At 44.3% G+C, this 26,917-nt stretch overlaps 2 protein-coding genes and 2 long non-coding RNA genes across 7 annotated transcripts in view; 3 read left to right on the top strand and 1 right to left on the bottom strand.

Moving 5' to 3' along the window:
- Positions 1-715, bottom strand: part of LOC118081990 (uncharacterized) — a 32,113-nt gene extending 31,398 nt beyond the window's left edge. For both annotated transcript variants that reach the window (XR_015948992.1, XR_004692158.3), the window contains exon 1: positions 413-715. This is a non-coding gene — a long non-coding RNA (uncharacterized LOC118081990). The remainder of the gene's footprint in view (positions 1-412) is intronic.
- Positions 1-26,917, top strand: part of LOC132591903 (uncharacterized) — a 337,077-nt gene that overhangs the window by 189,336 nt on the left and 120,824 nt on the right. The window lies entirely within an intron of this gene.
- MTRF1L (mitochondrial translation release factor 1 like) lies at positions 750-9,838 on the top strand. 3 transcript variants are annotated; one of them, XM_088666278.1, is made up of 8 exons: positions 750-1,094; positions 1,387-1,466; positions 2,100-2,283; positions 3,285-3,448; positions 4,356-4,473; positions 6,625-6,761; positions 8,420-8,647; positions 9,738-9,838. In XM_088666278.1, the coding sequence occupies exons 1-7, from the start codon at positions 776-778 to the stop codon at positions 8,633-8,635; spliced, it is 1,218 nt and encodes a 405-aa protein (XP_088522404.1). In that variant the 5' UTR covers positions 750-775; the 3' UTR covers positions 8,636-8,647; positions 9,738-9,838. The 3 variants fall into 3 exon arrangements, with proteins under 3 accessions (XP_088522404.1, XP_088522403.1, XP_034964589.2); XM_088666277.1 differs by having other exon boundaries at positions 8,732-9,838; XM_035108698.3 differs by having other exon boundaries at positions 8,420-9,838.
- FBXO5 (F-box protein 5) lies at positions 14,643-19,402 on the top strand. The gene is made up of 4 exons (XM_035108697.3): positions 14,643-15,298; positions 16,060-16,150; positions 17,918-18,088; positions 18,415-19,402. Exons 1-4 carry the CDS (start codon positions 14,643-14,645, stop codon positions 18,664-18,666), a joined length of 1,170 nt encoding a protein of 389 aa, XP_034964588.1. The 3' UTR covers positions 18,667-19,402.

Genomic DNA, 26,917 nt, shown 5'->3' with positions numbered 1-26,917 from the left:
CCAGCCAGAACCCCACAAACTGGGAGGCAACAATTCTAATTGGGTTACCTCTCTCTAATGTTTCATTTCTATATAAAGTTTGACATCCCTCGCGTCGGGAGTCGCATCCATAGCTGCCAAGTTTTCCCTTTTCTCGCGAGGAAGCCTATTCAGCATAAGGGAAAATCCCTGTAAAAAAGGGATAACTTGGCAGCTATGGTCGCATCTTTTCGTTTTTTCCCGGATTTTGCTGCCGTTGCAGTGAATGGGAACTACCGTAGCAACGCAAGCCCTGCACAACAGTGCCCGATTGAACACTTGACAACCCGTGCCAGCAAAAGAAGCCCACGCATTATTATCTCCCATATATCTCCCGCCTTTTCTCCGTAGAGATCAGGGCAGCACGCGCGGCTCTTGCAATTCCCACTCCTACCTTATCCTCACAACAACCCTGCGATGTAGGCTCGGCTGAGTGACTGCAGAAGCCCACTCAGTGAGCCTCGTATCCGGTGTGTGCGTGTAATGTGTGGACTGGAACCTGGGTATTCCCTGGCCATGGTCCAACACGCTTAAAGAGATTCGGGAATGAAGCGCTTCCGTGATTTGCCAACGCGGTTCCTACCCGGCAGAGAACGACGTCCAAATGTGACCCCGAAGTGAGGGCGGTCCGTACTGACCACTTTTGTTTTAACTCTTTGGTGGACGCGGAGCCGGTTCATTTGTTTCCGGAAGTTGCCGGCCTCGTGACCGGAAGCGGAATCTTTCCGGGCAAGGGAGGGCGTGGTTTCCCGTCGGCATGTGGCGGAGTGTCGCGCGCAGTGTGTTGTGGCGGTGGCAGCAGCAGCGGAGGAGATGGAGGTCACGCGCCTCGTCTTCTTCGCCGCTTGCCCTTGCCCTCCTGCCGGGGCGGTGGGAGGCGAAGGCGCCTCGACGCTCCGTCAGCAGCCAGGCTGGCTTGCGCGAGCTGTTCGAGCTGCCGGCCCTGCAGCGCTTCCTGGAGCAGCATGAGCAGGGGCTGCTTCGCGGGGCTTCCTGGCCGGACCTGGCAGCGCGGATTCGCCTCCTGCGGGAGAAGGAGCAGGAGCTGCGCGACACGGAGTGCCTGGCGCAGGAAGGTGAGGCTCCGTAGCCAGAGCCCGCTTGGCGCTCGTTGCCCTAAGCCGCAGATCTGTGGCTCCGCAGCCGCCTTTAGTGGTGGCTGCCACAGCTTGCGACCTGCCTGCACCAGAGGGAGAGAGGCGAGTCTTCCCGAGCTTGGCTTTCTCCTGCAGGGACCATCCCATCTCGCCGTGATGTAACGCTTTTAGTACCTGCATTTAGTGCATTGAAATTCTTGTACGGGGCTGGGTATTTTAGTTGTTGTATTATCGTTATCGGCATTATTTGCTAACAATAGCTGTATTCTAGATGAACATGAAGATTTGCGGAAGCTGGCGGAAAAAGAAGCTGTTTCCTGTCAGGAAGAGATAGCAGAATTGAAACACCAGGTACATTGTTTCCTTTTTTATATTTTATTTAAAACATTGCTTTTCATTGTGAGAACAATTCCAGAGTGGAATATAATATGCAATATTATTTTCATATAGTCATACCTTGGTTGCTGAATGCCTGGAACTGGTACGTTTCGGCTCCCGAACGATAGAAAACAAGAAGTGAGTGTTCCGGTTTTCTAACGATTTTCAGAAGCCGAATGTCCTTCTGGCTCTTGCAGCCAATCGGAAGTCGCGCCTTGGTTTTCGAATGGTTTCAGGAGTCGAACATATTTCTGGGACACATTCTGTTCGAGAACCAAGGTACAACTGTATAAATATTATATTGATAATAATAATAATAATTATTATTATTTATTTATACCCCGCCCATCTGGCCGGGTTCCCCCAGCCACTCTGGGCGGCTTCCAACAAAACAGAAATTCTAAAATACAGAAATCCATCAAACATTAAAAGCTTCCCTAAACAGGCCTTGAGATGCCTTCTAAAGGTCTGGTAATTGTTGTTCTCTTTGACCTCTAGTGGGAGGGCATTATTGTTCTTATTGCATGTGTTCCAGCAAGGTATGTGATAGGATACTGTTGGCTGAAGATTTTATTTGGGTAGAAAGGCATCCCTTTTTCGTTACAGATTGTATTGCTTTTGATTCCTTCAGAAGAAACAGATAGAAGTGATCTCATCATGGAAGTGACTGCTGGAGTTGGAGGGCAGGAAGCAATGCTATTCACAGCAGAGATGTTTGATATGTATCAACAGTATGCTACATATAAAAAGTGGGATTTTGAAGTTCTGGAATATGCTGCCAGTGACATAGGTAAGTAACCAGTGCATATACTGGTGTCACCCCACACATTACATTGCTGTAGGGGACATCTTATTTTTTCTGCTGCTAAATATGAGTGTTGGAGTATGAGTGGTTATGTAACATTGAAATCCAGCAAATACGTCTAGGAAACCTGATATTGTAGAGGTTTGCCCAGTATGCACCTAGCGTTTAAAGATGCATGCACTCTTGTGTATGACAGCCACATAAGTAATATGAAAATAGCATACAAACACTGTGTGAAGCTGCCTTCAGTAACCCTCTTAGAATACTCTGCTGAAGAAATTGCATCCAATTAGTTTCTAGGAATATTATATGAATTAATGAGAATTTTCATAGGTTGGCTACCAAAGATATGGACTGGAAGAGTGTTGGAGGCAGAATAGTGTGATTAATTGGAAACTTCCTGGTTTGATTGTTGTGGTGTTAAGGGGCTGCATGTGCAGGCAAAGGCACAAACCATGGGCATGAACATATGTCTGGTTAATAAGATCAGAGATTACTGTCTGAACTTAACCAGTGTAAAAGCAATAATATACATGAGTGAGACCCCCAACAAAATACTGCAGTGTGGAATGCTCCTGTTTGGTGTTCCAGCCAGCTCTGTCTTCTTTCAGGATGTTCCATTCCCCTTCTTCTCCTCCTGGTTTTCTGCCTTTACTACTCCAACAGACGCTCAGCATTTTTTGGCTGCTGTTCATGTTCCTTAATGGTTTGGCTTTATTTGAGGGTGACGTGGGGTGGGTGGTGGGCGCCTTAGGTTCTTTATGCTGATGAATTTTTCTACTTCTGCCTTTAACTCAATAACACACAAGTTTGTTATCAGTATATCCGGTTATTTATAAACTTTCTACGAACGGGGCAAAAATTAAGAACAAAATACAAACTCTGGTTGTAAGCTTAAAATCATCAGTCACAAAATAAATCCTTCAGTGAACTTTTCCAAATGGATTGTGCTATACAGTTACAGTACATTTTTATTTTTCTTGAAGGTGGTTTGAGACATGCATCTGCTGTTATAGGAGGCCTCAACACATATAAACAAATGAAGTTTGAAGGGGGTGTACATCGTGTCCAGAGAGTGCCCAAGACAGAAAAGCAAGGACGCATTCACACCAGCACAATGACTGTAGCAATTTTACCACAGCCAGATGAGGTATGATACAGTTGCAGAGTTGCAGGACTAGATGACGCTAAGGTCCCTTTTCAACACTACAATTCTGATTCTAATTAGGTGCTCAAATACAGTGGTACCTCGCAAGACTAAATTAATTCGTTCCACAAGTCGTTTCGTATTGGGAAAATTTTGTCTTGCGGGGCACGGTTTCCCATAGGAATGCATTGAAATTTAATTAATGCGTTCCTATTCGTCTTGCCTCCACACACACACACACACACACTCGCAAACGCTCAGTACTGTACCCACTTCTCAGCTGATCAGCGGGAAGCAGCGGCCAAAAGTGAGAGTGTGAGGCGAGCGGGAGAAAGCGAGCGGCGGCGGCGCTGAGGGGGCCGATCCTGGGCCGGCCCGAGGGCGAGCGGGAGAAAGCGCGCGGCAGCGGCACTGAGGGAGCCAATCCCGGGCCGGCAACGGATCCCCAAGGGCGAGCACGTCAGCAAGGGCAGCGAGCGCAAGGGACTTCAATGCGTCCCTATTCGTCTTGCGAAGCACGGCCATAGAAAAATTCTTGCGAGTTTTTCGTTGCGCGAAGCATTCGTCTTGCGAGGTACCACTGTATTCTGCTTTCAGATACGCTCTTTTATGTATAGTTACTATGCTCAGAATAATTATTTATTTAATTACTTTATTATTTCATTTATAACCCACTTTTACACCAAGGAGCTCTAGGTGGTCTGCATAGTTACATAGGGATATCAAATCCAAACATAGTTCTCTGCAGAAGGCAGCTTATTGTTTCGGAAGAGTGTTTTAAAGCGTGGTGGGTGCCCCAGGTGTCAGTGAAAAACTTGCTTTGTCATTTTAAATAAGAATGATTTGTAAATTGAATTATCTGCTGTTCATTTACAAAGTGTAAGTTGAGTGTGTCTCTTTCACATTGCAGATAAATTTGACAATTAATCCTAAAGACTTGCGTATTGAAACTAAACGAGCCAGTGGAGCTGGTGGTCAGCATGTAAATAAAACTGAAAGCGCTGTACGAATAGTCCATATTCCCACAGGTACATTACAGCTTTCTTCCCACCTTGGTGAAATCTCTTTCTGTATATTATGATTTACACCAACAGTGTGGGGTGGGAGGTGGGGAGCATGGCTTAGTAACAGTACAAATTCTATGTAGGCAGAAGATTCCAGGAGTCAGTATGGATACTGTTGCCAGTCAGCGTCAGTGGTCTCATTCAGTGTCAGGGGTTGCTGTCCCCTTCTTACTGCCATTGTTGGGCCAGCTTCGAGTGGCTGCAGACCTCTGTGCCTGCCAAGGACATAATACACAGGTGCTAGGAAGCTGCAGACAGGATAGAAGACTGGTAGAAATGGTGGGGTGGAATTAACTGGAAGTGAGGGGCCAAGACACAGAGGGCTGGTGGCTGGAAAATAAACCAATAACCTGAGCACGGGGTGAAGTGGAGGAAACAGGAGGACACAAGAACCTGAGGAAACGGAGAGGTGGGCAGGAAGTAGCTAATAGTGTGGAGATGGGAAGCAAGTGGTGTGTGTGAGGGAGACAGTGGAAAAAGCATGGATATAGGCAGCAAATGCCCTTAAAAATGAGAACTGGACAAGCCGCCAGAGGGAAGCAAATTGCATGCATAATGCAGAGTTCACAAAAAGCCTGCACACATTACCACTGCTAGATTAACGTGTTTGGCCCTGAGACGCTGATCTATGGAAGAAGCCACCTGCCGACCAACCCATGCAGCATAATGTAGAGAAGCAAGAGGCTAGTCTTGACTTTGCATTACCCACCAGTAATCACAACCCTAGAGAAAGCTCCGAGAACACCCTAAGGTGTTTAAAAAAATCGACCTTGAGCAAGTTAGCTTTGTGCCAGGGAGATTCATGGAATGGGGAGGTGTTGCGTCCACTGACTGAGTGACACTCATTGTAAGGCAACTTCATATATACATGTCAGGAAACCTAGGTTTGCCACCAGCACTGCTTCTCTGACAAGTGTATTTGGGTGACTAACACATCCACAAATACATAATTGTTCTATTCATATTCAAGACTTTTGCATGTACAAGTAATACATGTGGCATTAACCTGTGAATACAGTGATACCTTAATCATTGCTTTTAAAAAAATAGATTATCAGTGGACTCTACATGAATTTTCACTTTGAATTGCAGTTTTTACCAACCATAAGTGTGAATTCTGCAGATTGTATTTGAATTCCTGGAGTAAGCGGGAATTAGTTACAGTTAACAGTGCAAAGGGTTTGTTTCCACATTTCACCTCTTCTGATGTTATTTGCAACAGTGTACCTTTTGAATAACCTACCAGTAATAAAGCATAAGGGACGCGGGTGGCGCTGTGGGTTAAAGTTTAGAGCCTAGGGTTTGCCAATCAGAAGGTTGGCGGTTCGAATCCCTGTGACAGCTCCTGCCAACCTAGCAGTTCAAAAGCATGTCAAAGTGCAAGTAGATAAATAGGTACCGCTACAGCGGGAAGGTAAACGGTGTTTCCGTGTGCTGCTCTGGTTCGCCAGAAGCGGCTTTGTCATGCTGGCCACATGACCTGGAAGCTGTACACCGGCTCCCTCAGCCAATAACGGGAGATGAGTGCCGCAACCCCAAAGTCGGTCATGACTGGACCTAATGGTCAGGGGTCGCTTTACCTTTAATAAAGCATAATCACAGCAAGGTCCTTCCTTTCTTACAAATCTACTTAATATTTAGCTTTTCCTATATTTCTCTTTTCCAGTCCTCAGCGCCTTACCTCTTTTCTGCTTTAATTGTAACATAGCATAGCAATGTGTTTGTTTTTTCTGTTTGGGCTAAATGCCTACCAGACTTCCTGCTTCTAGTGTAGGGTTGACTAACCTTTGGGCATCCAGATCCTTTTGGATTTCAGTTCTTGTCAGCGTAGTCTGGGATGAAGGGCCCTAGGAACAGTGCTGTTCCCACTGAAGCTTATGCTTTCTGTGTTGCTTGCCTAGCAAAGTTTTGCTATCTTGGTAATCACCAGGCTCCACACTGCTGCCATTACAGTAGCATATACTTTCCCAAGCCCTGAGTTCAGAAACTAGCAGTTGTGTAACTTAAATTAATTGCTTCTCAGATCTCACTGTGCTCCTTGAAAGTTGCCCTTCATCCTTTCCTTCACACTCTTTGTTGTTTTTGACTGGCATTTATTTTTTATTGCTGCTGCAGGTGTTGTGTCTGAGTGTCAGCAGCAAAGATCTCAAATAAAAAATAAAGAAAGGGCTATGCAGATCCTTCGTGCCAAGCTATACAGTATCAAACTTGAAGAAGAGACTAGAAAAACAGAAACTGCTAGAAAGATTCAGGTAATGTTTAATTTACTTTTCATCAGTGCCCGGAAACTTGAGTAAGTTCTACTGGGACAAATACGTACATCAAACATGGCGAGAAGGCATGAGCCGATGATATAATTGGGCTGGAGGGCACAAAGAAGAAATCTACAGCGTGAAGCTTGGAATTTTAATAGGCATTGTGTGGTGGAGAAAAAATAGGTTTCTTAAAACAGCACAGTGAAGTAGAGTAATTTAATAATTAACACCTCACTTAAAATAAAATAAAGTGAGCATAAAGCTTACCAGCAGATCTGTTAATATCCTTAAGTGTAGCCCTGTGTGCACCCCAACTTTTCTAGCTATGCTCAGAAGGCGAGGAAACTGCCCTCACAGTTCTTCTGGTAGCACCTTGGGCAGAGGAGGTGTGGTATAGTAGGTGATGTATTTGTGCAGGAAAAGTAAGTTTCCTGTAGTGCTTTCCTTGTTAACTCTTCATGCCATACATTTGTGTATCTATTATGTTTTCAATCCAATCGATGCATGTATCTGAGCTCTTGTTCATGGCACAATAACCCAGTTACGTTGCTTGTTTTCTTCATATTCTGGTAAGGTGCCTCGTGAGAGCCCAAGGCACCTCCTGGGCTGCATCTGCTCTCCTTCCTGTTCCCTTTAAAAGTTTGGCTGGCTGAGAGAAGTGAAGCCTCAATTTGTCAGAAGCAGAAAGTGTAAGAGATGCAGCACACATGTTCTGTTTCTCCTACTTACAGTAGGTGCTTTTTAGGTGTAAGCATAATGGAGAGATCTACCATATTTTTCGCTCCATAAGACATACCTGACCATAAGGCGCACCTAGTTTTTAGAGGAGGAAAGCAAGAAAAAAAAATACAGAGCTGGCGAGGGAGAAAGATATCCCTCCGCGCTGGCTTCTGGCTGCTCTCATTAAAGTCACAGAGCCTCTCAGACGGAGGGAACTCTAAAGCAGGGTCCCCAAACTAAGGCCCGGGGGCCGGATGCGGCCCAATCGCCTTCTAAATCCAGCCCGCGGACAATCCGGGAATCAGCATGTTTTTACATCTGTAGAATGTGTCCTTTTATTTAATATGCATCTCTGGATTATTTGTGGGGCCTGTCTAATGTTTTTACATGAGTAGAATGTGTCCATTTGTTTAAAATGCATCTCTGGGTTATTTGTGGGGCATCGGAATTTGTTCATATTTTTTTTCAAAATATAGTCCGGCCCCCCACAAGGTCTAAGGGACAGTGGACTGGCCCCCTGCTGAAAAAGTTTGCTGACCCCTGCTCTAAAGAGTGTTCTAAAGCCCTCTTCCCCCGCCTCGCTGCTCCTCACCCCCTCGCACGGGCGCTGCCATTAGGACGCTCGCATGAGTGGCACGCCACACCCCTGCCACTCCAGGAACCAAAGTCCCCAGCTCCGTCGCTGCCAGGGACCACACATTCACTCCATAAGACACACAGACATTTCCCCTTACCTTTTTAGGAGGAAAAAGAAAAATACGGTATAAGCCTTTCCTGTTACACTTCATGTATTTATTTTGCTCAAGCAATTTAGTGTGTAAGCTATTCAGGGTGAGGGCTTATCTTATGGGTCTTTTTGGTTATGTTAACTCTGTAAAGGATTAGGTGTATTTTTTTTAAAAAAAACCTGATCAAATTTTTCTTTTTCTGATTAGACTGGGTCCAGAGGAAGGTCGGAGAAAATCAGAACCTACAACTTCCCCCAGGATCGTGTTACTGATCACAGAATAAGCAGATCAGTCCATGACATTGAAAGGTTCATGTTGGGGGAGGAACTGCTAGATGAAATGATAAAGTCCCTAAGAGAATATGCTGATTATGAGACTGTATTGGAAGTTATTTCTGAAAGTGATCCAACCAGGCTAAGATGATCTACACCACAGGTATAGAATGCAACCAACTAGCTTGCTGCATCTGCTCGCTTTGTGCTTACCTGATGTAGAAATCTCTCTCTTTCTATGAAAAAGGGTGAAGTTAACATTATTCTCAAACTGCTTCTTGGAGCAGACAGCTATGATGGATTTTCAAGAGCCATTGTACATGGTGCTAAGCAAATTGACACTTGAGACAGATTCTTAAATGGACGCTGGTGCCGTACTCTTCAGAGGTGGGCAAGGAATTGAGAACACACTGACAATGAATAGCTTTTTTACAGCGAAAATAATTCAGTGCAATAAAGCTGATGTGGTGTTTTAAGTTATTACAATGTTAATACCTTAATCTAAAACCTGGAAGTAAATCTATTGTTTTCAGTGGCACTTGGATTTGTCACATGTAAATTTGAATTTATTTATCGTGACATTGTTAGAAAATTATACATAAGATTCTAGCAGCTCTGCTGCCATAGCAAGTCAGAGGATTGGGCTTTTGCTGGTTGCCCCTCTGTTATGTTAAATGAAACTTCTTTAAAATCTGAGCCTACTTGTGTTGAATTCTTTGGCCTAGTTATGCACATGCATCCCATGAGTAAAGAGAACACTATTACACTTTCCATCCTCCTGTCTAAATAGCTGGTCACCCCATACTTACATGTTCTAGTTTTCCACCACACATGGAAATTTTACTGGGAACTTTGGAACTGTAGAGCCTGCCTAGCTGCACCTCATTTTCTATCATCCATGACCACTGGCCAAGTTGACCAGGAATGATGGGAGTTGGAGTATAACAATGCCTGAAGGGCATCACATTAGACTCAAATGCTCTACCCTTCCCAACTGCAGAGGTCCAAGATCATCTTCACAGCTTCCCAGTGGGCTGTTAACTCCTTGCACTGAGGCAAACTCCGATCAAATTGGCTTTCTGTATAGGGAGTTCCTTCAATACAACTTCGTAGTATTTTATTTCATACACTGATTTGCTGTAAAAGATTTTCCAAGAATTTTTATTGTTCTTTGTTGGAATATTAGCTTGTGTATTGTTGAAAGATGCCTTGGCTCTTTATTGATCATAAAACATTTAAATGTTTTTACTTAGGAGAATCTCAACAAATCTGCTGCATATTTAGAATGTGATCCTAAACATGATTATCCAGAAGCAAGTCTCTCTGAATTCAATAAAACATTGCGTTCTTGTAACTGTTTAAGATCAATTTTAGGATCAATCCTATTCACATTTACCTGGGAGTAAGTCTTATGGAACTCAATGGGACTTATGCATAGCCCCTGCTTATGCATAATCTGCACAAGTACCCTAAATAAGCTGCTTTATCTTTAGACATAGAGGGGAAATAATGTATTCTTTTGATACTAAAATTTGTGGCAGAAAGATCCATACTATCTTTTATAATACCCTACTCCAATGTAGCAGATAGCCTTATCTAAGGGGCAGTATTTCTTGCTTACCCTGTTTGTTTGTTTTAAAAAACAAAGCATTACATTGATTTTTATTCAACACTGATAGCTTTGTAGCTGGAGGCAAAAGTAACATGTTGGTGTTTGCTATTTACATGTAAAGATCTGCATAAACACTTCAGAGGCATGAAGTGTTATGTGTTTATTCATGATACATTATTTGTTGAATGAATCTATGGATAGCTTTGAGGCTCTATGAACAAGCTAATAAAAATGGTTAAGAGCTGGTCTTCTAAGCGTTGGATAGGAAAGTATAAAGGGACCCCTGACCATTAGGTCCAGTTGTGACCGACTCTGGGGTTGCGGCGCTCATCTCGCGTTATTGGCCGAGGGAAGCCGCGTACAGCTTCCAGGTCATATGGCCAGCATGACAAAGCCACTTCTGGCGAACCAGAGCAGCACACGGAAACGCCGTTTACCTTCCCGCTTGGAACGGTACCTATTTATCTACTTGCACTTTGACGTGCTTTTGAACTGCTAGGTTGGCAGGAGCTGGGACCGAGCAACGGGAGCTCACCCCGTCGTGGGGATTCGAACTGCTGACCTTCTGATCAGCAAGTCCTAGGCTCTATGGTTTAACCCACAGCGCCACCCACGTGACAGTATAGCTGTCACAATTACTTATTGCATCCAACTAGGATTGTACCAAGTGCCTCTCATGTTCTTCCATTGTGCTTTTGTAATTGATGTGTTTGGGGAGGGGAGCTAGATGGGGTAGTGGTATATTCCTAGTCCCACACAGTTAACACTTGATAGCTGTGGGAATGTATTAATATCTTTTGCCACAAACATAAAACTGCTGCAAACTGATGACCTGGAAAGAACCTTGGTGCATTCAACTTTCACTAAAACTAGTGGAAAATGGGGTAGACATGGCAAAAGGAATCTTATTACATTCTGTAGCTTTAAACTGAGGTCTACTAGCATAAATTGTCCGATTCTACTATTGTTTAACATAATGGTAATAACAAAATTAATTGTAATGCAATTTCAAAATGTTTATATGTTTGATAAGGCTTCACCAAGCTGTCCTTGATTTGCAAATGGGAGCAATTTCCATCAGGTAGCTGGGGAAGTTTCAAGAGAGATTAAACTAAATATTGGGCTTCATTGTCCAAGACCTCTGCAACAAGACATGATTGCACCATTAGAATACCAGAAGCACTACTGCATTGAATAGAATGTACCGTACTCCCATACTTGCAGCTTAAACCTGCTTCTCCTGAATACATGCAGGTTTATAATTAAAGATAATAGCCCAAGCTTTGTTTACAGGAAAATCCTTTGCAATGCAGGGGGTTGGACTAGATGACCCTCAAAAGTCCCAACTCTACAATTCCATGCTTTCACATGTGGAGGTGTAGGAGGCCAACAAAGTGGAGTCATTACTGTTACGAGTGTGCTTTTTAAGGATGAATATATTTGAGCAAGCTGTGGCTTTAATTCCAAACTAACTTTAACTTAAAGCTACAGCCTAATTCTGTGAAAATGTTTAGCTTTGGGATTTGTTTTCAGCAGCACTGCTTAAAACTAGTAGGCTGTAGAGTGGTACCTCGGGTTACAGACGCTTCAGGTTACAGACTCCACTAACCCATAAATAGTACCTCGGGTTAAGAACTTTGCTTCAGGATGAGAACAGAAATCGTGCTCCGGGGGTGCAGCGGCAGCAGGAGGCCCCATTAGCTAAAGTGGTGCTTCAGGTTAAGAACAGTTTCAGGTTAAGAATGGACCTCCAGAACGAATAAAGTTCTTAACCAGAGGTACCACTGTATAAAATAAAATACCCGAGAAGCTGAACAATGAAATATGCCTCCTTACTTAAACCAATCCACTCCAGCCTCCCCGCCCCCAACAAAAAAAATCGGGTATCATAGAAGGAAATACTCCCAGGTCAGTTTCTGGTCCCTGTTTCTTGTCTGTGTTATAAGAACCCAATAAATTTAGGAAATCTAGGAAGACTTGCTGCCAAGTTAATCATATTCAGGATTGTGAAAGCTCGAGTTTTAGGAAGGAGACGTAATTGTATACAGTACCAGTTTCTTGTACCTGTTATATTAAAAAGACATGGAACATGTCTAAGAGGCGGTCAGGCAGTTGTACAGTGTTACGTGTCTCCTCCCCCCCCCCGTTATCCTAATACTGTACTGTACGGTAGTGGCAAGAGGTCTGAAGAGGCGGAGAGCCCGCCAGGCCCGAATTGTGTCTCCTGAACGCGCAGGAGCCCGGGGCTGGGCGCCAGGCTCTGACCAATAGAACGGCCCGGGGAAGGAGAGCGCGAGCTCTTTCGAAATCGTCTCCCGCGCTCCAACGCGTCTCCCTCCAAAGCTCGTGAGAGAGAGAGAGAGAGGGCGCGCGAGAGGCGGGGGATGGGCACGCCTTTCCCCCTTCCGCCACCTCAAGGCCCCGAGTAGTACAGGCTCGCGCCCTCAGCCTTTAAACCTCTTGGCAGGCGAGAGAGAGAGAGGGAAAATCACCCCCAACGGCAGCTCCGCCTCTCGCGAGCGGGCATTGGGTCTCCGCCTCTCACTTCCCCCGTATTGGCCGCCGAGCTTCAGCGGAAGCTCCCCATTGGCTCCTCTAGTTTTGGATACCAGATTCAAAGTTTTTAAAAGTACCCGGCAAAGAAATTCCGCCCAGAGCAGGCAAGCGGACTGGTGGCGGCTGGGGAAGCAGCGCCGAGGAAGAGCTCCGTTAGGGAAAAGGACGGAGGAAGGAAAAAGGGAAGGAAAACGTAGGAAGGAAAACGTAGAAGTGCACCGACTCCTCCGTTCCAGGTACAGGGGAGGGAAGAAGGGATGAAAGAGGCGCCTGCAAGGCTGCAATGCTCTCTTGGGGGAGGGGGCGATGTGGGGGGCTCAGATCCCCCCAAGAACGCCTGATAGGAATGGATGGGAAGATATTAGGATCCAGCTTGGTATGGATGGGCTGGAAAAGTCAATATTTCCCCCTCTTCTCCCCAATAAAAGGGAACTGACGCTGGAAACGAGTCCCGCCGGCGGGAGAAGCCCTGCATCGCTCTCCCGCGTAGTGGACGGGGAGCTCCTTTAAAGTGCGGGAAATGATTATCCCCTTTACCCCCTTTGCTCTTCTCCGTTTATTGAACTCGTTTATTATCCCGCGATCTGCTCAGGAGATGGATTTATCTCCACCCCGGCAACCGCCTCCCCCCTCCCAATTGTGCCTTACAGCGCACGTGGGGTATGGATTGGGGAGCCCGTAAAAAACTGAATGGTTTCTTCTACCCGCCCCGAGATCCTTTTCTCCACCTCGCCCCGCAGCCTCTTATTTTTCCTGCTCTGGGAGGCCTGGTGGGCACCATTTCTACAGGGCGCGGGGGGGGGGGTTGCGCCTCCCTCGGTTCTGTAATCTGGAGCCCGCCGGGGTTGGGAGCAGCCATTAAGCGCGTGCTCGAGCCTTGAATTGGAGGGAGGGGGTCCGGGTGCGACTTAATATCTGCCCCCCCCCCGGGAAAGACATACATTTATTAAGGGGGAAACCAGGCAGGGCGGGCCTCCCATGTCCATTCTCCCGCGCTCCTTGAAAAGGCGCCTCCCCAACCCCTCAGAGATGGCAGCGGGCTAAGGAGAAATAACAGCGATTTGGGACTGCTCTAACCAACGAATAGGGGTGGGTCGGTGGGTGAGGCCAGATATACAGAAACTGCCACTCACCTTGATATTGGGGAGGGGGGGCTTTCTCATTGTTCCTTTGGGGACGGCAGTGTGAGGCAATCTTCCCTCATACCTGAAAATATATTGCCTTTTAGGATGTAATGCCCAAAACGGCATCTAGATTTCCTCACCCCCTTCACTTTACAAACTACCTCATTGTTGAAGGGTGCTTGAGAAAAGGACTGGTGGTGTGCTTAATGCACCATAGCTGTATTTTTTTTAGCCACCACTAGGTTTGATGACTGCCTCGCCTTGGAGAAAGGCTATTTCTCCTGACCTTTCCCTAGCAGCATTCTGAATGAAGGGAAAACCCCTAATAACCCTTGAGAACGTAGAACCGTTCTTTCCCCAGGACCCAGCTGGAAATGGCCCGTGGCTTTAACTGTACAGCAGGGAATTGGACAAACATGCCGATTCAGGACCATCTATCCTGATCTGCCATTTTGTAGCCCTCCTTTTATAGCTTTCCAAGTTGCTCCATACCTGGCATACAATCTGTCTATGCAGAGTAAATAACTTTTAGTTTGGCAGTTTATCCTCATCTTTGCTGGAGGTAGAATGCCTTGTAAAATGTGTTTTGTAAGTTATTTTGTTCATTTGTATTAAAGCGAGCAGTCTATAAACAATAAGAAATAATCACATGTATAAGAAGCCCTATATTTCCGCAGCGTACTTTTATATTAACATAAAAATGCTGAATTAAATGTTTTAAAACAAATGAACAGCCCTTCAACAATGCTTCCAGATAAGTAAAGATGAACGGTAGATTGTCTTCTGAAATAATTTTAAGTCTAGTGTCTTTTTGTTTTTGTTTTAGATACAAATCTGACAATATTTGAAAACAAACCACTTTGAAAATGAAACGTGATGTTAATTGCTACTATGTTCACTGTGGACATTCACCATTAAAACCAGGTGGAACAGAGAAAAGATCAGAAGAGCTCTGTATTGCTAATTATGATAAAGACTTTTGTAAAGACTGCAATAAAGACTATCAGAAGGTTTTCTACAGTGACCTGCACCATGGAAGTCTCAAGGGTGTCAGCATCCAAAGTGGCGAGGAACCTGTACATAACAACAAAGAAAACCAAGAAATATTGTGGAGGCATGTTCAGAGTGTCAGTGAAATGGACAATGGAAATGAGGACAGTGGGTATTCCTCTTTGTTGGGCAATCAGCACGAACCTACTGCCCACGATGATAGCATGCTTTTGGCAGGAAACATCAAAAATACACCAAATTACCATCTTAATCAAAGAAAGAATTTGCTTCCAGTCCTCCATTATGAAGAACTTGTCTGCTCAACTTTGAAAAAAACTAGTAGAAGAAATCCAAAGACGTGGGCTCTTCTCTTAGATAAGATTGTTTCCAAGCAAAACATGGAATTTAGGAATCTAATAGGCAAAAAAATGGGACTAGATAAATTAGACATTCTTGGAGAGCTGTTCCATGGAACGTTCAGTCATCTACTAGCAAGTATCTTAAAACATCTCAGCTATATGGACTTGATAAAGTGAGTTCATTTAATATGATGTTTGTACATTAAGCTGAATTATAAGGTCAAGCTCGAGACCATTTTTACTGTGTGGTGCACTAATTTTTCTCATGGACGAATATTGCATGAAGACATAACTTACATGTCAGCTAGCATACCCATGTGAAGTATTGTGCAACTATTCTCTTTTACTGTCTGTTCCCAGTGCTCTGGCAATAAATATTAATATCTCAGAATGACTTTTGATGGGTGACATCCGATCAGCAGAAGAGACCTGTTGGTCATGCAACAGGATTTCTCTTTCTTTTCCCCTCTGCAGTTGCACCAAACTCCAAAATATACTCTGGAGGATTGGAAGACCCTCTGAGCATATGAGGCGAGGAAGGGGAAGTCTGTTCACATGACATTGGATGTTACCCATTCAATTTAATTTGTTAAGGCATTGGTGGGGAAAACAATTTATATTTGTAGATGTTAGAACCCTTTATCATTTTTCATTTCTGCTTTGTATTTCATTTCAAACTATTCAGAATAGAATATGAACCTGTCCAACTCCTATGCTGTGCTAAGCTTAGCGTGGACACTTCTGGAACGTGCACATCCTTCCTAAAAGGGCATGGGAGGGAGATGAATGTGCATCTCTGCACTGAGGTTGCCTATAGTTTTATAACATGGAAAGGTTTATAAACGGTGCCTTGTAGGTAGAATTGTGTACTTGGTTAAGCAATGGGATTTGATCTTATTTTCTGAATATAACTGATGGGTTTTTTTCACAACAGTGTGGCTAAAGTGAGCACTACGTGGAAAAAAATTCTACAAGATGACAAGTGGGCTTTCCAGATGTATAACAAAGCACTGAAATTGACTTTGGTAAGATTCTCTACTTTCCCCTGTTTTTATTATTGAAGCACCTGCACCAGGCACCCCCCAAACCTCCAGATGTTTTGGACTACAATTCCCATCTTCCCCCACCAATGGTCCTGTTGGGTAGGGATCATGGGAGTTGTAGGCCAAAACATCTGGAGGGCCGCACTTTGGGGATGCCTGACCTGCACATCTATGAACTGGGGCAGTGGGTTCCGTTATTTCTGTTGCAAGCCTCTGATTGCTAACAAGCTAAAAAGCAGGTGGAGAATCTCAGGCCCAGGTCACACACCTCACACGTTCTCCTTTGTTCTTGCATGGCTGAAATGCCTCCACGAATTCTGATGATGCCTCTTTTATGAGGGTAGAGAAATACATGCATAGGAACTAGTCTACTGTACAAAGGCACAATTTAGATTTGTTGCTCCACCCACTTTTGACTCTGACCCCACCTACCACTCACATGTTGGCCATTGAGCTGAAAAGGTATATACACCCCTCCTGTAAAGGTAACTTGCTCGTTTTCTCAGGCCCACAAGTTTTGGCTGGATTTGTTAGTCTGCTTTTATTTGTGCCAGATAACTTGATAGGGCCTGATTAATATATGTGGCAGGGCTCAAGAGTAAGGGCTGGGCCTTGGTCAGCTTTGCATGCAGCTGTTTTGCACTGCTAATTGTGAAAGCAGCAAAGCATGCCAGGAGTCTATATGCTAGATTGCCAGTGGCAATGCTTGTACAATCAAAACTTGTTTTAATAATCTGAGATATTTCTAAACTTCATACAACCACACACAGTGCTTTGCAAACATACAATCTAGGAAGCAACAATTAACTAAAGCTTCCCATTATGTCCAAACCAGGACACAGCAGATAAGATAAAGGCTTCTAAACAAGTCAGAATATGAAAAGGTGGCTTAAAGCTGGTTTCTAGAACCTGGTTTGTTTGGGAGATTCTATTCCAATTTGGTTGGAATAGAAATGTATGACCAATAGAGGCTTCCTGTCATGCATACTTGCTTACATAAAGGTGCTGTATGTGAATGCATACACATTGGGCAAAAAGATTCCTGTGTTGCAAGGGGTTGGACTAGATGATCCCTGTGGTCCCTTCCAACTCTACACTTCTATGAACCTCAGACATATCTCAGTTTATTAAGCCAAGATTGGATTGTGAATGTGGCCAATGGCTGTTGCTACTGGCAATCTGTCAAATAGATTTTTTTTGAAGCCCTGGTTCCATTCTTGCAAATAAATTTGGGGAAGATATTGACCTACACATACATTTAGTAGCCTGCCAGCCAATCCATATTTGTATTGCTCTCTTTGGAAGATCCAAAAAGCAAAACAAAAACAAAAACTTGAGGATCTAATTTTTAATAAGGTCCTCAAAGACACATTTGAGGATATTGGGCCATGTGCCACCTGGAGGGCTGATACAAGCCGTGGGTCAGCATGCCCTGTTCTACACCAGGGGTCTTTTATTCATGCAAATTCCTGACAATTTGGCAAAGGTGCTGAGCCATCTCTATTGGTCAGATAGTAGATGGTCTTTTGTAGGAATAGTGCCAGAAACTAGAAGCAAGACGTCTCCAAAGTATCAGCAAAATTTCCTTATTCTGCTTTTGTTTCTTTACTCCCTGAATACAAAATCAGGTTCAGATGTTTGTGAAGCTGTCTGTGTATACTAACAGATAAATAGCACTTTACAGCATAAAATCAAATGGCTATTCTTTTTTAATCCGCAGTCTTGAAATAAACATTATTTTCTTGGCAGAATAACAGCGTGAAGGCCTCCAGACAGGGTGATACAAGGGAATACGCTATTTGTCGAGAACCGTTAACTCACGTTCAGAAAATATCAGCTGCACAAAACTCTAAAAAAGCATCCAGAATCAAGGTGGACAACCAGAGCTCTTCCTACAGTCGGTACACACAGTTTTCTGAGGTAAAAGTGCTTTTACTTCTGAGTGGCTTCTGGTGATGCCACATTATTAGTAATAATTTCAAGTACAATGGCCCCATATTGTGTGCTAGTTATTCTTATGCAAACTTTGTGAAGCCAGATTAAGGGAGCAACATATTGAACTGTTTAACAGGCTGTATATTTTGACAATAGAATTTGAAGTAGAGGAAGCCTTAAATTCTTTTTAGAAGGGCAAGCAAGCTGGAAAAACATGGTGTGTCTAATTAAATGAGCTCATTTTGATTCAGGGAGATGTTTACAAAAGTAAAATCCTTTAACTTTATTTATTTATTTATTTTGCTCAACAGGTTGCCATGACTTTGAAAAACACTGAAAGCTTGAAGGTCTGCAGTCGGTGTGGTTGCCCTGCTAAGTATGATTCCCATCTACAGAGGGCAACATGTATCCGTGAAGGCTGTGGTTTTGACTTTTGCACAAAGTGCTTATGCAGCTACCATAGTGCCAAGGACTGCTCAAGTGGAAAGTCTTTGAAGCCCTCCTTCAAATCAGGACCCCTTCCTGGTACCAAAAAAAGCAAACAAAATTTACGCAGGCTTTAATTTGAACTGAGGGACAGGCTGTGGCTGTTGTGCCATGGGACCTGATTTGGAAGTCCAAAAGAGTGAATATGAAAGAAAGAACTGACTTGTTTAAAACCATTTTTTAAAAAAGAATGAAAACATAAATGTATTTTGGAGCTTTTCCAGTGGGTTAGATGCTTTTAAATTTTTTAAAAATGAACTTGCTGTTCCAAATGTCCTACCTGCCGTTTTAAAAAGGGTATTCACCAAAAAAAAAATTAAATTCAATTTGTTTTAAGGGGATGGCGAGGGTAGCAAGCTAGCATCTGGACAGAAAGTGGAATTGGGTTTTGAAAGTTCAGTAGAATAAATTGGTTTTAAGGAATGAGCTTTTGTTTCAATGTACTCAGACTTCATGCCTTACAAAAGCTTTTAGAACTTTACAGATGAATGACAATGGATATGAAATGCATTTTTTTACTAAATACGCAAGAATACCCTTGTATTTGCGGTTTGAAATATTTATTGACCAAGTTTTGTCTAATTATTTTCAAAGCAATGGATGTGACTGGGATGAATAACCACTGGTCTTCATAACTGCTGAAACAATACTGTTTATCATGCCCCCCTTTTATTCCTGGGCAAATATCCTGATGGACAGTTATCCCTTTATTTTTCTTCCAATCCAAGATGCTTCTCCTGCCTACATACTTGTAAATACTTAAATATTTGTCTGTCTTTATGCTGAAAAATAAATTTAACTTTATTAATAATACCAACGCTATGTTTGTTACAGCACACAAATAACTAGAGACAGGTATATTCCTGCATGGACAGAGCTCCATGCAATGGGGGAGGCAGTCACATTCACCATGCCAAGCTAGCCATGTGCACATCACAGTTCAGGGCCAATGAAGAGTCACATGTGACCATTTGAGGTTCTGGCCTAGATTTTGAGAAAGGAAAATTGCCCTGAGCAATGAGACCAAGAACTGTGTGTGTTTTATCCCTCTTTCATAACGAAGAGTTCCATTGCACATAATACACATGCAGCTGGAGATAACATTTCTTCGTCATACTTAGAAATCAAGAACTTATCAGAGTGGGAGCATTTTAAGCATTGTCTGGTATGTACGCAAGCTTATTTTACTGCAGGGATTCCTGTGGTACTTGTATGCACAGTGGTGTGGCGCTTAGCCCATTTGAGTTCTCGCTCATATACTTGATGGATCCCCATGATTCCAGCTATATTTTGACGCTGCTACCAACTTTTTGCACTTAAGGAAACCTAACAGTGAAATGATGCTCCCTACAAAACATTTTCTCTTCCAGTTTTTTAGTAGTTCTCCTGTGGCACTGATTGTGTATTATATTGCACATAGCCTTAGCTTTGCCTTATGCAGTTTTAGGTACTTATTAGTAATTATGCCACAATCGTGCTTTGAAAATGTAGGTTGCTCAAAAAAAATATTGCATGGGGCTGGTATCTTTTCTAGGGTCCTTGAACTGGCCTAAGTTACACCATTTTCTTTTTTTACAGTGACATGTTTAATTATTGCATAGCTTAAAGGAGACCACACGATGGGGCTATTGCAGCATTACACAAATGTCCTAGGAAAACATGTTTTCGAATGGGAGAAAAAAAACATTACAGTGCATTTTGATTCATTTTATAAGTTGTTATAAGGCATGATCCGCAACTTTTTTCTTCATCCCACCACACCACCCTGGTGAACCACAGAGATCCACCTGAATCCATTTAAATAACAATGTTTAGACTTTATAATTTTTACAGAAAGCCCACAAAACAAGTTCAGAGTGAAAGGGTTGCAGAGAATGAAAGAGATGGGATCAGGAAGGAGAAAGGAGCCACAATGATCTGATGTGGTTCTTCTGCATGCCTTTACATTTTCTTTTATGGCTGCTTACATTATTTGGTGTCGGAAAGGCATCTCTTATGAATGCACCTCCTTTAATCACTTCATGATGAAAAGGTAAGTGCAAGATTTCTATAGTCAGTAGATGGACGAGGTCACATTTTATTTAAAAAAATGAGATCCTACTTTTTACCACCTGGGTGTCAATGTGGTCTACTATGATAAAAAAATATGCAATATAAAATAATACATAAAATTTCAAGAAGTTAAAATATCAGGAATTTGAGCAAAGGACTTCCAAAAATCAAGGGGAATCCCATACAGAAACCCTGAAATAGCCATAGGGGCATGATAGTGCTATAATTGTTCACCTTGCTGTGTTATAAATTTTGCCTACAGTTTTTAAGTAAACTGTCAAGTCATACTGTTAATACAGTTTTGGTGTACCAAGCAAGGATACAGAAAGTTGGAAAGTAGGGTCAGGTGAAGAGAGATCTGTGGATGCCCTTATCTGGGCAGGCACAGCCTAACAACTGTTGTCCATGCTCTGGTAACCTAGGTTAGATTACTCTAACAGATTATACGTTGGGCTGGCAATCTAACTTCTCTAGGAAAGGAGTTCCAACGTCTGGGAGCAGCTACCAAGAAGGCCCTCTCCCACATCCCTACCAAATGCCCCCTCCCTTCTGATGTTTGTGCATATCCATTTGCAAGGATGCCAGGAGATGGACTACTCCATATGGCCCCTTGGCATGTTCAAATGCTGGAAAAGGCAACGGTAAATGCACAGTGCTACTTTTATCTAAATTTAACCGTTGTGATGTTTCCCGTTTACTCTGCCTTCCCTCTTGGGGCAGCGCTGTAGCTCAGTAGTAGAGCATCTGCTTTGCATGCAGAAAGTTCCAGGTTCAATCTCCAGCATCTCTAGGTAGATCTGGGAGAGGACTTTGTACCTTGAAGTGCTGCTAAGTAAAAGCGAAACAAAAGAAGTGCCATGGTCAGATCACTTTCTGGTGCAACTGGACTTCTCCGCAACCCTTCCCCTCTGCAGGGAGGTGGGACCGATTCGGATGGTCCGCCCCCGCTACTTAATGCATCCAATTGGCTTCCAGAGAGTGGTAGGGGATGTTTTATCCCATGTCGATGGCCTTTCAGCTGATTCCCTGGTGGCCCGCTGGAATGCGGAGTTAACCAGCGCTATTGACTGTCTGGCTCCGAAGCGCCCTCTCAGATTGCATGGAGCCCGGACAGCCCCGTGGTTTTCCCCGGCGCTGAGGGTGATGAAACAGTCATTGAGACGGCTAGAGCGCCGGTGGCGGAAAACTCATTTTGAATCAGACCGGACACGGGCTAGAGCTCAACTTCGAGCCTACCAAGTGGCAATGGCAACGGCGAAGAGGACCTTCTTCACCGTCTCCATCGCATCTGCAGAAAAGAGCAGCAGGAGACTCTTCCAGGTGGTTCGCAATTTAGCGGAACCACCTGCTCCATCCGGGCCCAGTATGGGCCACATGATCTCCTGCAATGATTTTGCAAAGTTTTTTGCAGATAAAGTCGCTCAGATTCGGGAAGAGGTAGACTCCACCGTGGGAGCAGGGCCGGGGCGGGGGAGTGCTAGAGTCCTGTCTAGTCAAGTTTTGTGGGATCAATTTCAATCTGTTACCTCCGAGGATGTGGACAGGCTGCTTGGACGAGTGAAACCAACCACCTGTCTCCTTGATCCTTGCCCATCCTGGCTTATAAAAGCTAGCCGGGAAGGGCTGGGCGATGGGCTTCGCGGGTTGGTAAATGCTTCTCTCCATGAGGGAGCCTTCCCAGACCCGCTGAAAGAGGCGGTTATTAAACCGCTTCTAAAAAAACCATCTTTAGATCCGGCCAATATGGCCAACTATCGCCCAGTCTCAAATCTTCCATTCTTGGGCAAGGTGATTGAGCGAGTGGTTGCTGAACAACTCCAGGCACGCCTGGAAGAAGCGGACCATTTGGATCCCTTCCAGTCAGGATTCAGGCCTCATCATGGGACTGAAACTGCCTTGGTCGCACTGGTCGATGATCTCCGGCGGGCTAGGGACAAAGGTAAGAGCTGTTTCCTTGTTCTGCTGGATCTCTCAGCGGCTTTTGACACCATCGACCATAACATCCTTCTGGACCGTCTAGAGGGCTTGGGAGCTGGGGGCACTGTCATGCAGTGGTTCCGCGCCTTCCTCCTGGGCCGTGTTCAGAAAGTGGTGGTGGGGGATGAGTGTTCAGACCCCTGGGCTCTCACTTGTGGGGTGCCTCAGGGTTCTGTCCTCTCCCCCATGCTTTTTAACATCTATATGCAGCCGCTGGGAGAGATCATCAGGAGGTTTGGGCTGGGTGTCCATCAGTATGCTGATGATACCCAGCTCTACCTCTCTTTTAAATCAGAACCAGTGAAGGCGGTGAAGGTCCTGTGTGAGTGCTTGGAGGCGGTTGGAGGATGGATGGCGGCTAACAGATTGAGATTGAATCCTGACAAGACAGAAGTACTGTTTGTGGGGGACAGGAGGCGGACGGGTGTGGAGGACTCCCTGGTCCTGAATGGGGTAACTGTGCCCCTGAAAGACCAGGTGCGCAGCCTGGGAGTCATTTTAGACTCACAGCTGTCCATGGAGGCACAGGTCAACTCGGTGTCCAAGGCAGCTGTTTATCAGCTCCATCTGGTACGCAGACTGAGTCCCTACCTGCCCACTGACTGTCTCTCCAGAGTGGTGCATGCTCTAGTTATCTCCCGCTTGGACTACTGCAATGCGCTCTACGTGGGGCTACCTTTGAAGGTGACCCGGAAACTACAACTAATCCAGAATGCGGCAGCTAGACTGGTGACTGGGAGCGGCCGCCGAGACCACATAACACCGGTCCTGAAAGACCTACATTGACTCCCAGTACGTTTCCGAGCACAATTCAAAGTGTTGGTGTTGACCTTTAAAGCCCTAAACGGCCTCGGTCCGGTATACCTGAAGGAGCGTCTCCACCCCCATCGTTCTGCCCGGACACTGAGGTCCAGCTCCGGGGGCCTTCTGGCGGTTCCCTCACTACGAGAAGCCAAGTTACAGGGAACCAGGCAGAGGGCCTTCTCGGTAGTGGCTCCCACCCTGTGGAATGCCCTCCCACTAGAGGTCAAAGAGAACAACAACTACCAGACCTTTAGAAGGCATCTCAAGGCAGCCCTGTTTAGGGAAGCTTTTAATGTTTGATGGATCTCTGTATTTTAATGTTTGATGGATTTCTGTGTTTTAGAATTTCTGTTTTGTTGGAAGCCGCCCAGAGTGGCTGGGGGAACCCGGCCAGATGGGCGGGGTATAAATAATAAATTATTATTATTATTATTATTACCATAGACAATATTGAGCAAGATGGACTTAAGGGATTGTCCTAGTGTTAGAGAGCTTCCTACATTCCTGGTCCACCTGGTCTTGTTCTGTTATGGCGCTATGGGCGCTTCCAGGCAACCTGTTTGTACGTTCCACATCACTCCTGATTTGTTCACATAAAGCTGATACAGAGGATGGACTACAGCTTGTCTTTATTGAGCATTTGATCTAATTTATTTAAATATTTTTAAACTGCTTTCAAATAAAATACCACAAAATAGTAAAAAACACAAATACTACAATAAAAGCATGAAGCATGCAACCAAAAGCTGGTTGGCAAAGAATCTCGGATTTGAAAGGTCTTTTTCAGAAGATGTCTGAAAGAGCAGGGATGACTACTGAACCCCTATTGGCAGTAATTGGGAAATACGGTACTTCCAAGTAAAGATATGAAGGGTTACACAGTAAGTGTGTTTTCATCCATGACCATCTACTTTGCAGTAAACAAACTGCCAGCTCCCACCGTCTGGCAGTTCGATGCAATGAAGTCTGCATTCCATAGGTTCATCAGGGGTGTGGCCAATTATCTCAAGGCGCTTTGGCCTTAAAATGAAAAATTGAGAGGATGAGGTCTTGGGCTCGGTGATCTGTTGGCCTCCTATTCCAGGGCAATGATGAGACTGAACATAGGCTCTGATCTTCACAACTTGTATTCGTTTCCCCCTCTCCTTCCCACTAGAGGGCAAACTGCATTTTCTTTTTCAAACAACAAAACAAGAGACAAAGTCTCATTTGAGCTAATTTTGCAAGTTGTTAACAAGGCATGAATCGCAAAGTAATGTCTTCTACTTAGTATTGTTTTATGAGGATTTAATTCAGTTTAACTTATTGCATTACAAATGCAGATGTGTCTTAGAACACCAATGAACTGGGGGAAAGATAAGCTACAATTTGCTCATAAATACATTTTAAACAGCTACTTCAAACAAGGCATGCTTCTCATTTTAAGGTAGAGTGCCATTTCCAATCTAAAATCCCAGTGACACGAGGAGTAAATAATTCCATGGGAAGCGGTATATATAGAATACATTTTAAATTAAATTCTGCTCTAAGAAAGACTGTATGCTGTGGTTAGTACAAATGTATGTACAGTACACATTTCCTTATTTTCTATATTATATTCTCTCTGGGTTGGGACACAGCGCTATGCAGGTGCTTTCAAATACCAGTTTCTGGAAACTACTACCGGTAGCAGCAAGAGTATTCTTGTGCTCAGGTCCTGCTTCCAGGTTTGCCACAGGCATCTGGCTGACCACTGTGAGAACACGATGCGGGACCATTCAAAGTGTTGGTGCTGACCTTTAAAGTCCTAAATGGCCTCAGCCCAGTGTACCTGAAAGAGCGTCTCCACACACATTGTTCAGCCCGGTTACTGAGATCCAGCGCCGAGGGCCTTTTGGCGGTTCCCTCACTGTGAGAAGTGAATTTACAGCCAACCAGGCAGAGGGCCTTCTGTGGAACGCCCTCCCATCAAATGTCAAAGAGAAAAATATCTGCCAGACTTTTAGAAGACATCTGAAGGCAGCCCTGTTTAGGGAAGTTTTAAATGTTTAACAGACCATATATTTACTACTGCTGCTACTACAAAATGGTCCATAGAATTGTAGAGTTGGAATGGAGCGCAAGAGTCTAGTCCAGATATCCCCAGACTATGGCCCGCGGGCCGGATACGGCTCGAAGGCCTCTTTTATCCAGCCCGCAACGACCCCCGCCGCCCTCTCTTACTGGTGCGGCATGGCTGCCCACTTCCGGGTCGGAGGAGCGCCGGAAATAGCTTGTGCGCATGTGCAAGCATCATTTCCAGTACACTTCCGGGTCGGAGGAGGCCCATGTGCATGCGCACAAGCTATTTCTGGTGCTCCTCCGACCTGGAAGTGAGCCGGAAATAGTGTGTGGGCACGCGCTCCCCCGCCCTCCACACGATCAGTGCGGTGGGCACGGGCCCGAAGCCGAGCAAGTTTGGCAACCCCTGGTCTAGGTCAACCCCCTGCAATGCTATGTTCTGATCTAAGGCAACAAAGCACCATAAGGCACTCAAAACAAATTTAAGAATGGATATAACTAAATTGTGTGCCTGAACAGGCCTGAAATGAAAAAAAGTTCAGCACCTAAGTATGATGCCTTGTACAGGTAAAATAGCAAGCCTGTATCAAAGTTAAGCATAAGCTATGTGTGCCATATCTTTTTTTTGGGGGGGGGGGACATTACTACTCTGACATTCCAAGCATGGAATCATCTGTTGCATGTGTGGCTAAACACCCTCTGGGTGTATTTATTTTGTATCACAAGGGAGTTAAGACTTAATAGTCATGTTTGCCTTTTAATTGTCATGTTTGCAAAACATATGATTAATAAAGGATCACCTGCTGGAAAAGATTTTACTGCAGCCCAAATTGCAAAAGAAGAAAATATTGTTATCCTGTTAGGGAAACAGAATTCTGCTCCTTTTCAGATTTCTTAACTAAGGAAATGAAGACTCCAAAGTGCTCCTATCTAATTTCCTCCCTTGTTTCATATGCCTTATTAAATATTAAATTCAATTTGGAGCTTTGTTTAATTGAAATACACCTTTTAATCCCTAAATTTTATTCCCATCAGGCCTCTGCTGCAGCAGACTTAAACACATTCAGAAACTTTCATGAGCTTTCAAGCTAAGACTCTGAATCAGCAGACTTGACCTCTGCAAAGGTCCCCTTACTCACAGCAGTCACAGGGGGCCGAGTGCAAAAGAGAAAAAATAACTTCAAACAGTTTTTTCTAACCCTACCTGCTCTCTCCTATGTATCCATTCCCTTGGTATTCAAGGATGAAACAGAAACAGAATACCTTCTCCACCTCCAGATTGGAGCGTTATGTTTCTTGCCACGGAAAAATAGCAATGTATTCCCTCCTAGGGAACTCCTGTTCTGCAGTAGACAAACGTGGTTCAAGACCAGTATACATATAGCATACACTCATAATTTAAAAGGCTGGTCAAATAAATCAGTACCATTTGCAGGGTTTATTTTTTAATAGAAG

This window comes from Zootoca vivipara, chromosome 3, assembly GCF_965207765.1.
Source record: "Zootoca vivipara chromosome 3, rZooViv2.hap1.1, whole genome shotgun sequence".
NCBI lineage: Eukaryota > Metazoa > Chordata > Lepidosauria > Squamata > Lacertidae > Zootoca > Zootoca vivipara.
The sequence above is the reverse complement of the archived record's forward strand: the minus strand, read 5'-3'. Positions and strand labels throughout refer to the sequence as shown.

Excerpts from the sequence above, each read along its gene's own strand:
- MTRF1L (XM_088666278.1), top strand. The coding sequence starts at position 776 with ATGTGGCGGAGTGTCGCGCGCAGTGTGTTGTGGCGGTGGCAGCAGCAG. Across the intron at positions 1,467-2,099 it reads TAGCAGAATTGAAACACCAG|ATTGTATTGCTTTTGATTCC; the intron begins GTACATTGTTTC and ends TTTTCGTTACAG. Across the intron at positions 3,449-4,355 it reads TTTTACCACAGCCAGATGAG|ATAAATTTGACAATTAATCC; the intron begins GTATGATACAGT and ends TTCACATTGCAG.
- FBXO5 (XM_035108697.3), top strand. The coding sequence starts at position 14,643 with ATGAAACGTGATGTTAATTGCTACTATGTTCACTGTGGACATTCACCA. Across the intron at positions 16,151-17,917 it reads AAGCACTGAAATTGACTTTG|AATAACAGCGTGAAGGCCTC; the intron begins GTAAGATTCTCT and ends TTTTCTTGGCAG. Across the intron at positions 18,089-18,414 it reads GGTACACACAGTTTTCTGAG|GTTGCCATGACTTTGAAAAA; the intron begins GTAAAAGTGCTT and ends TTTGCTCAACAG.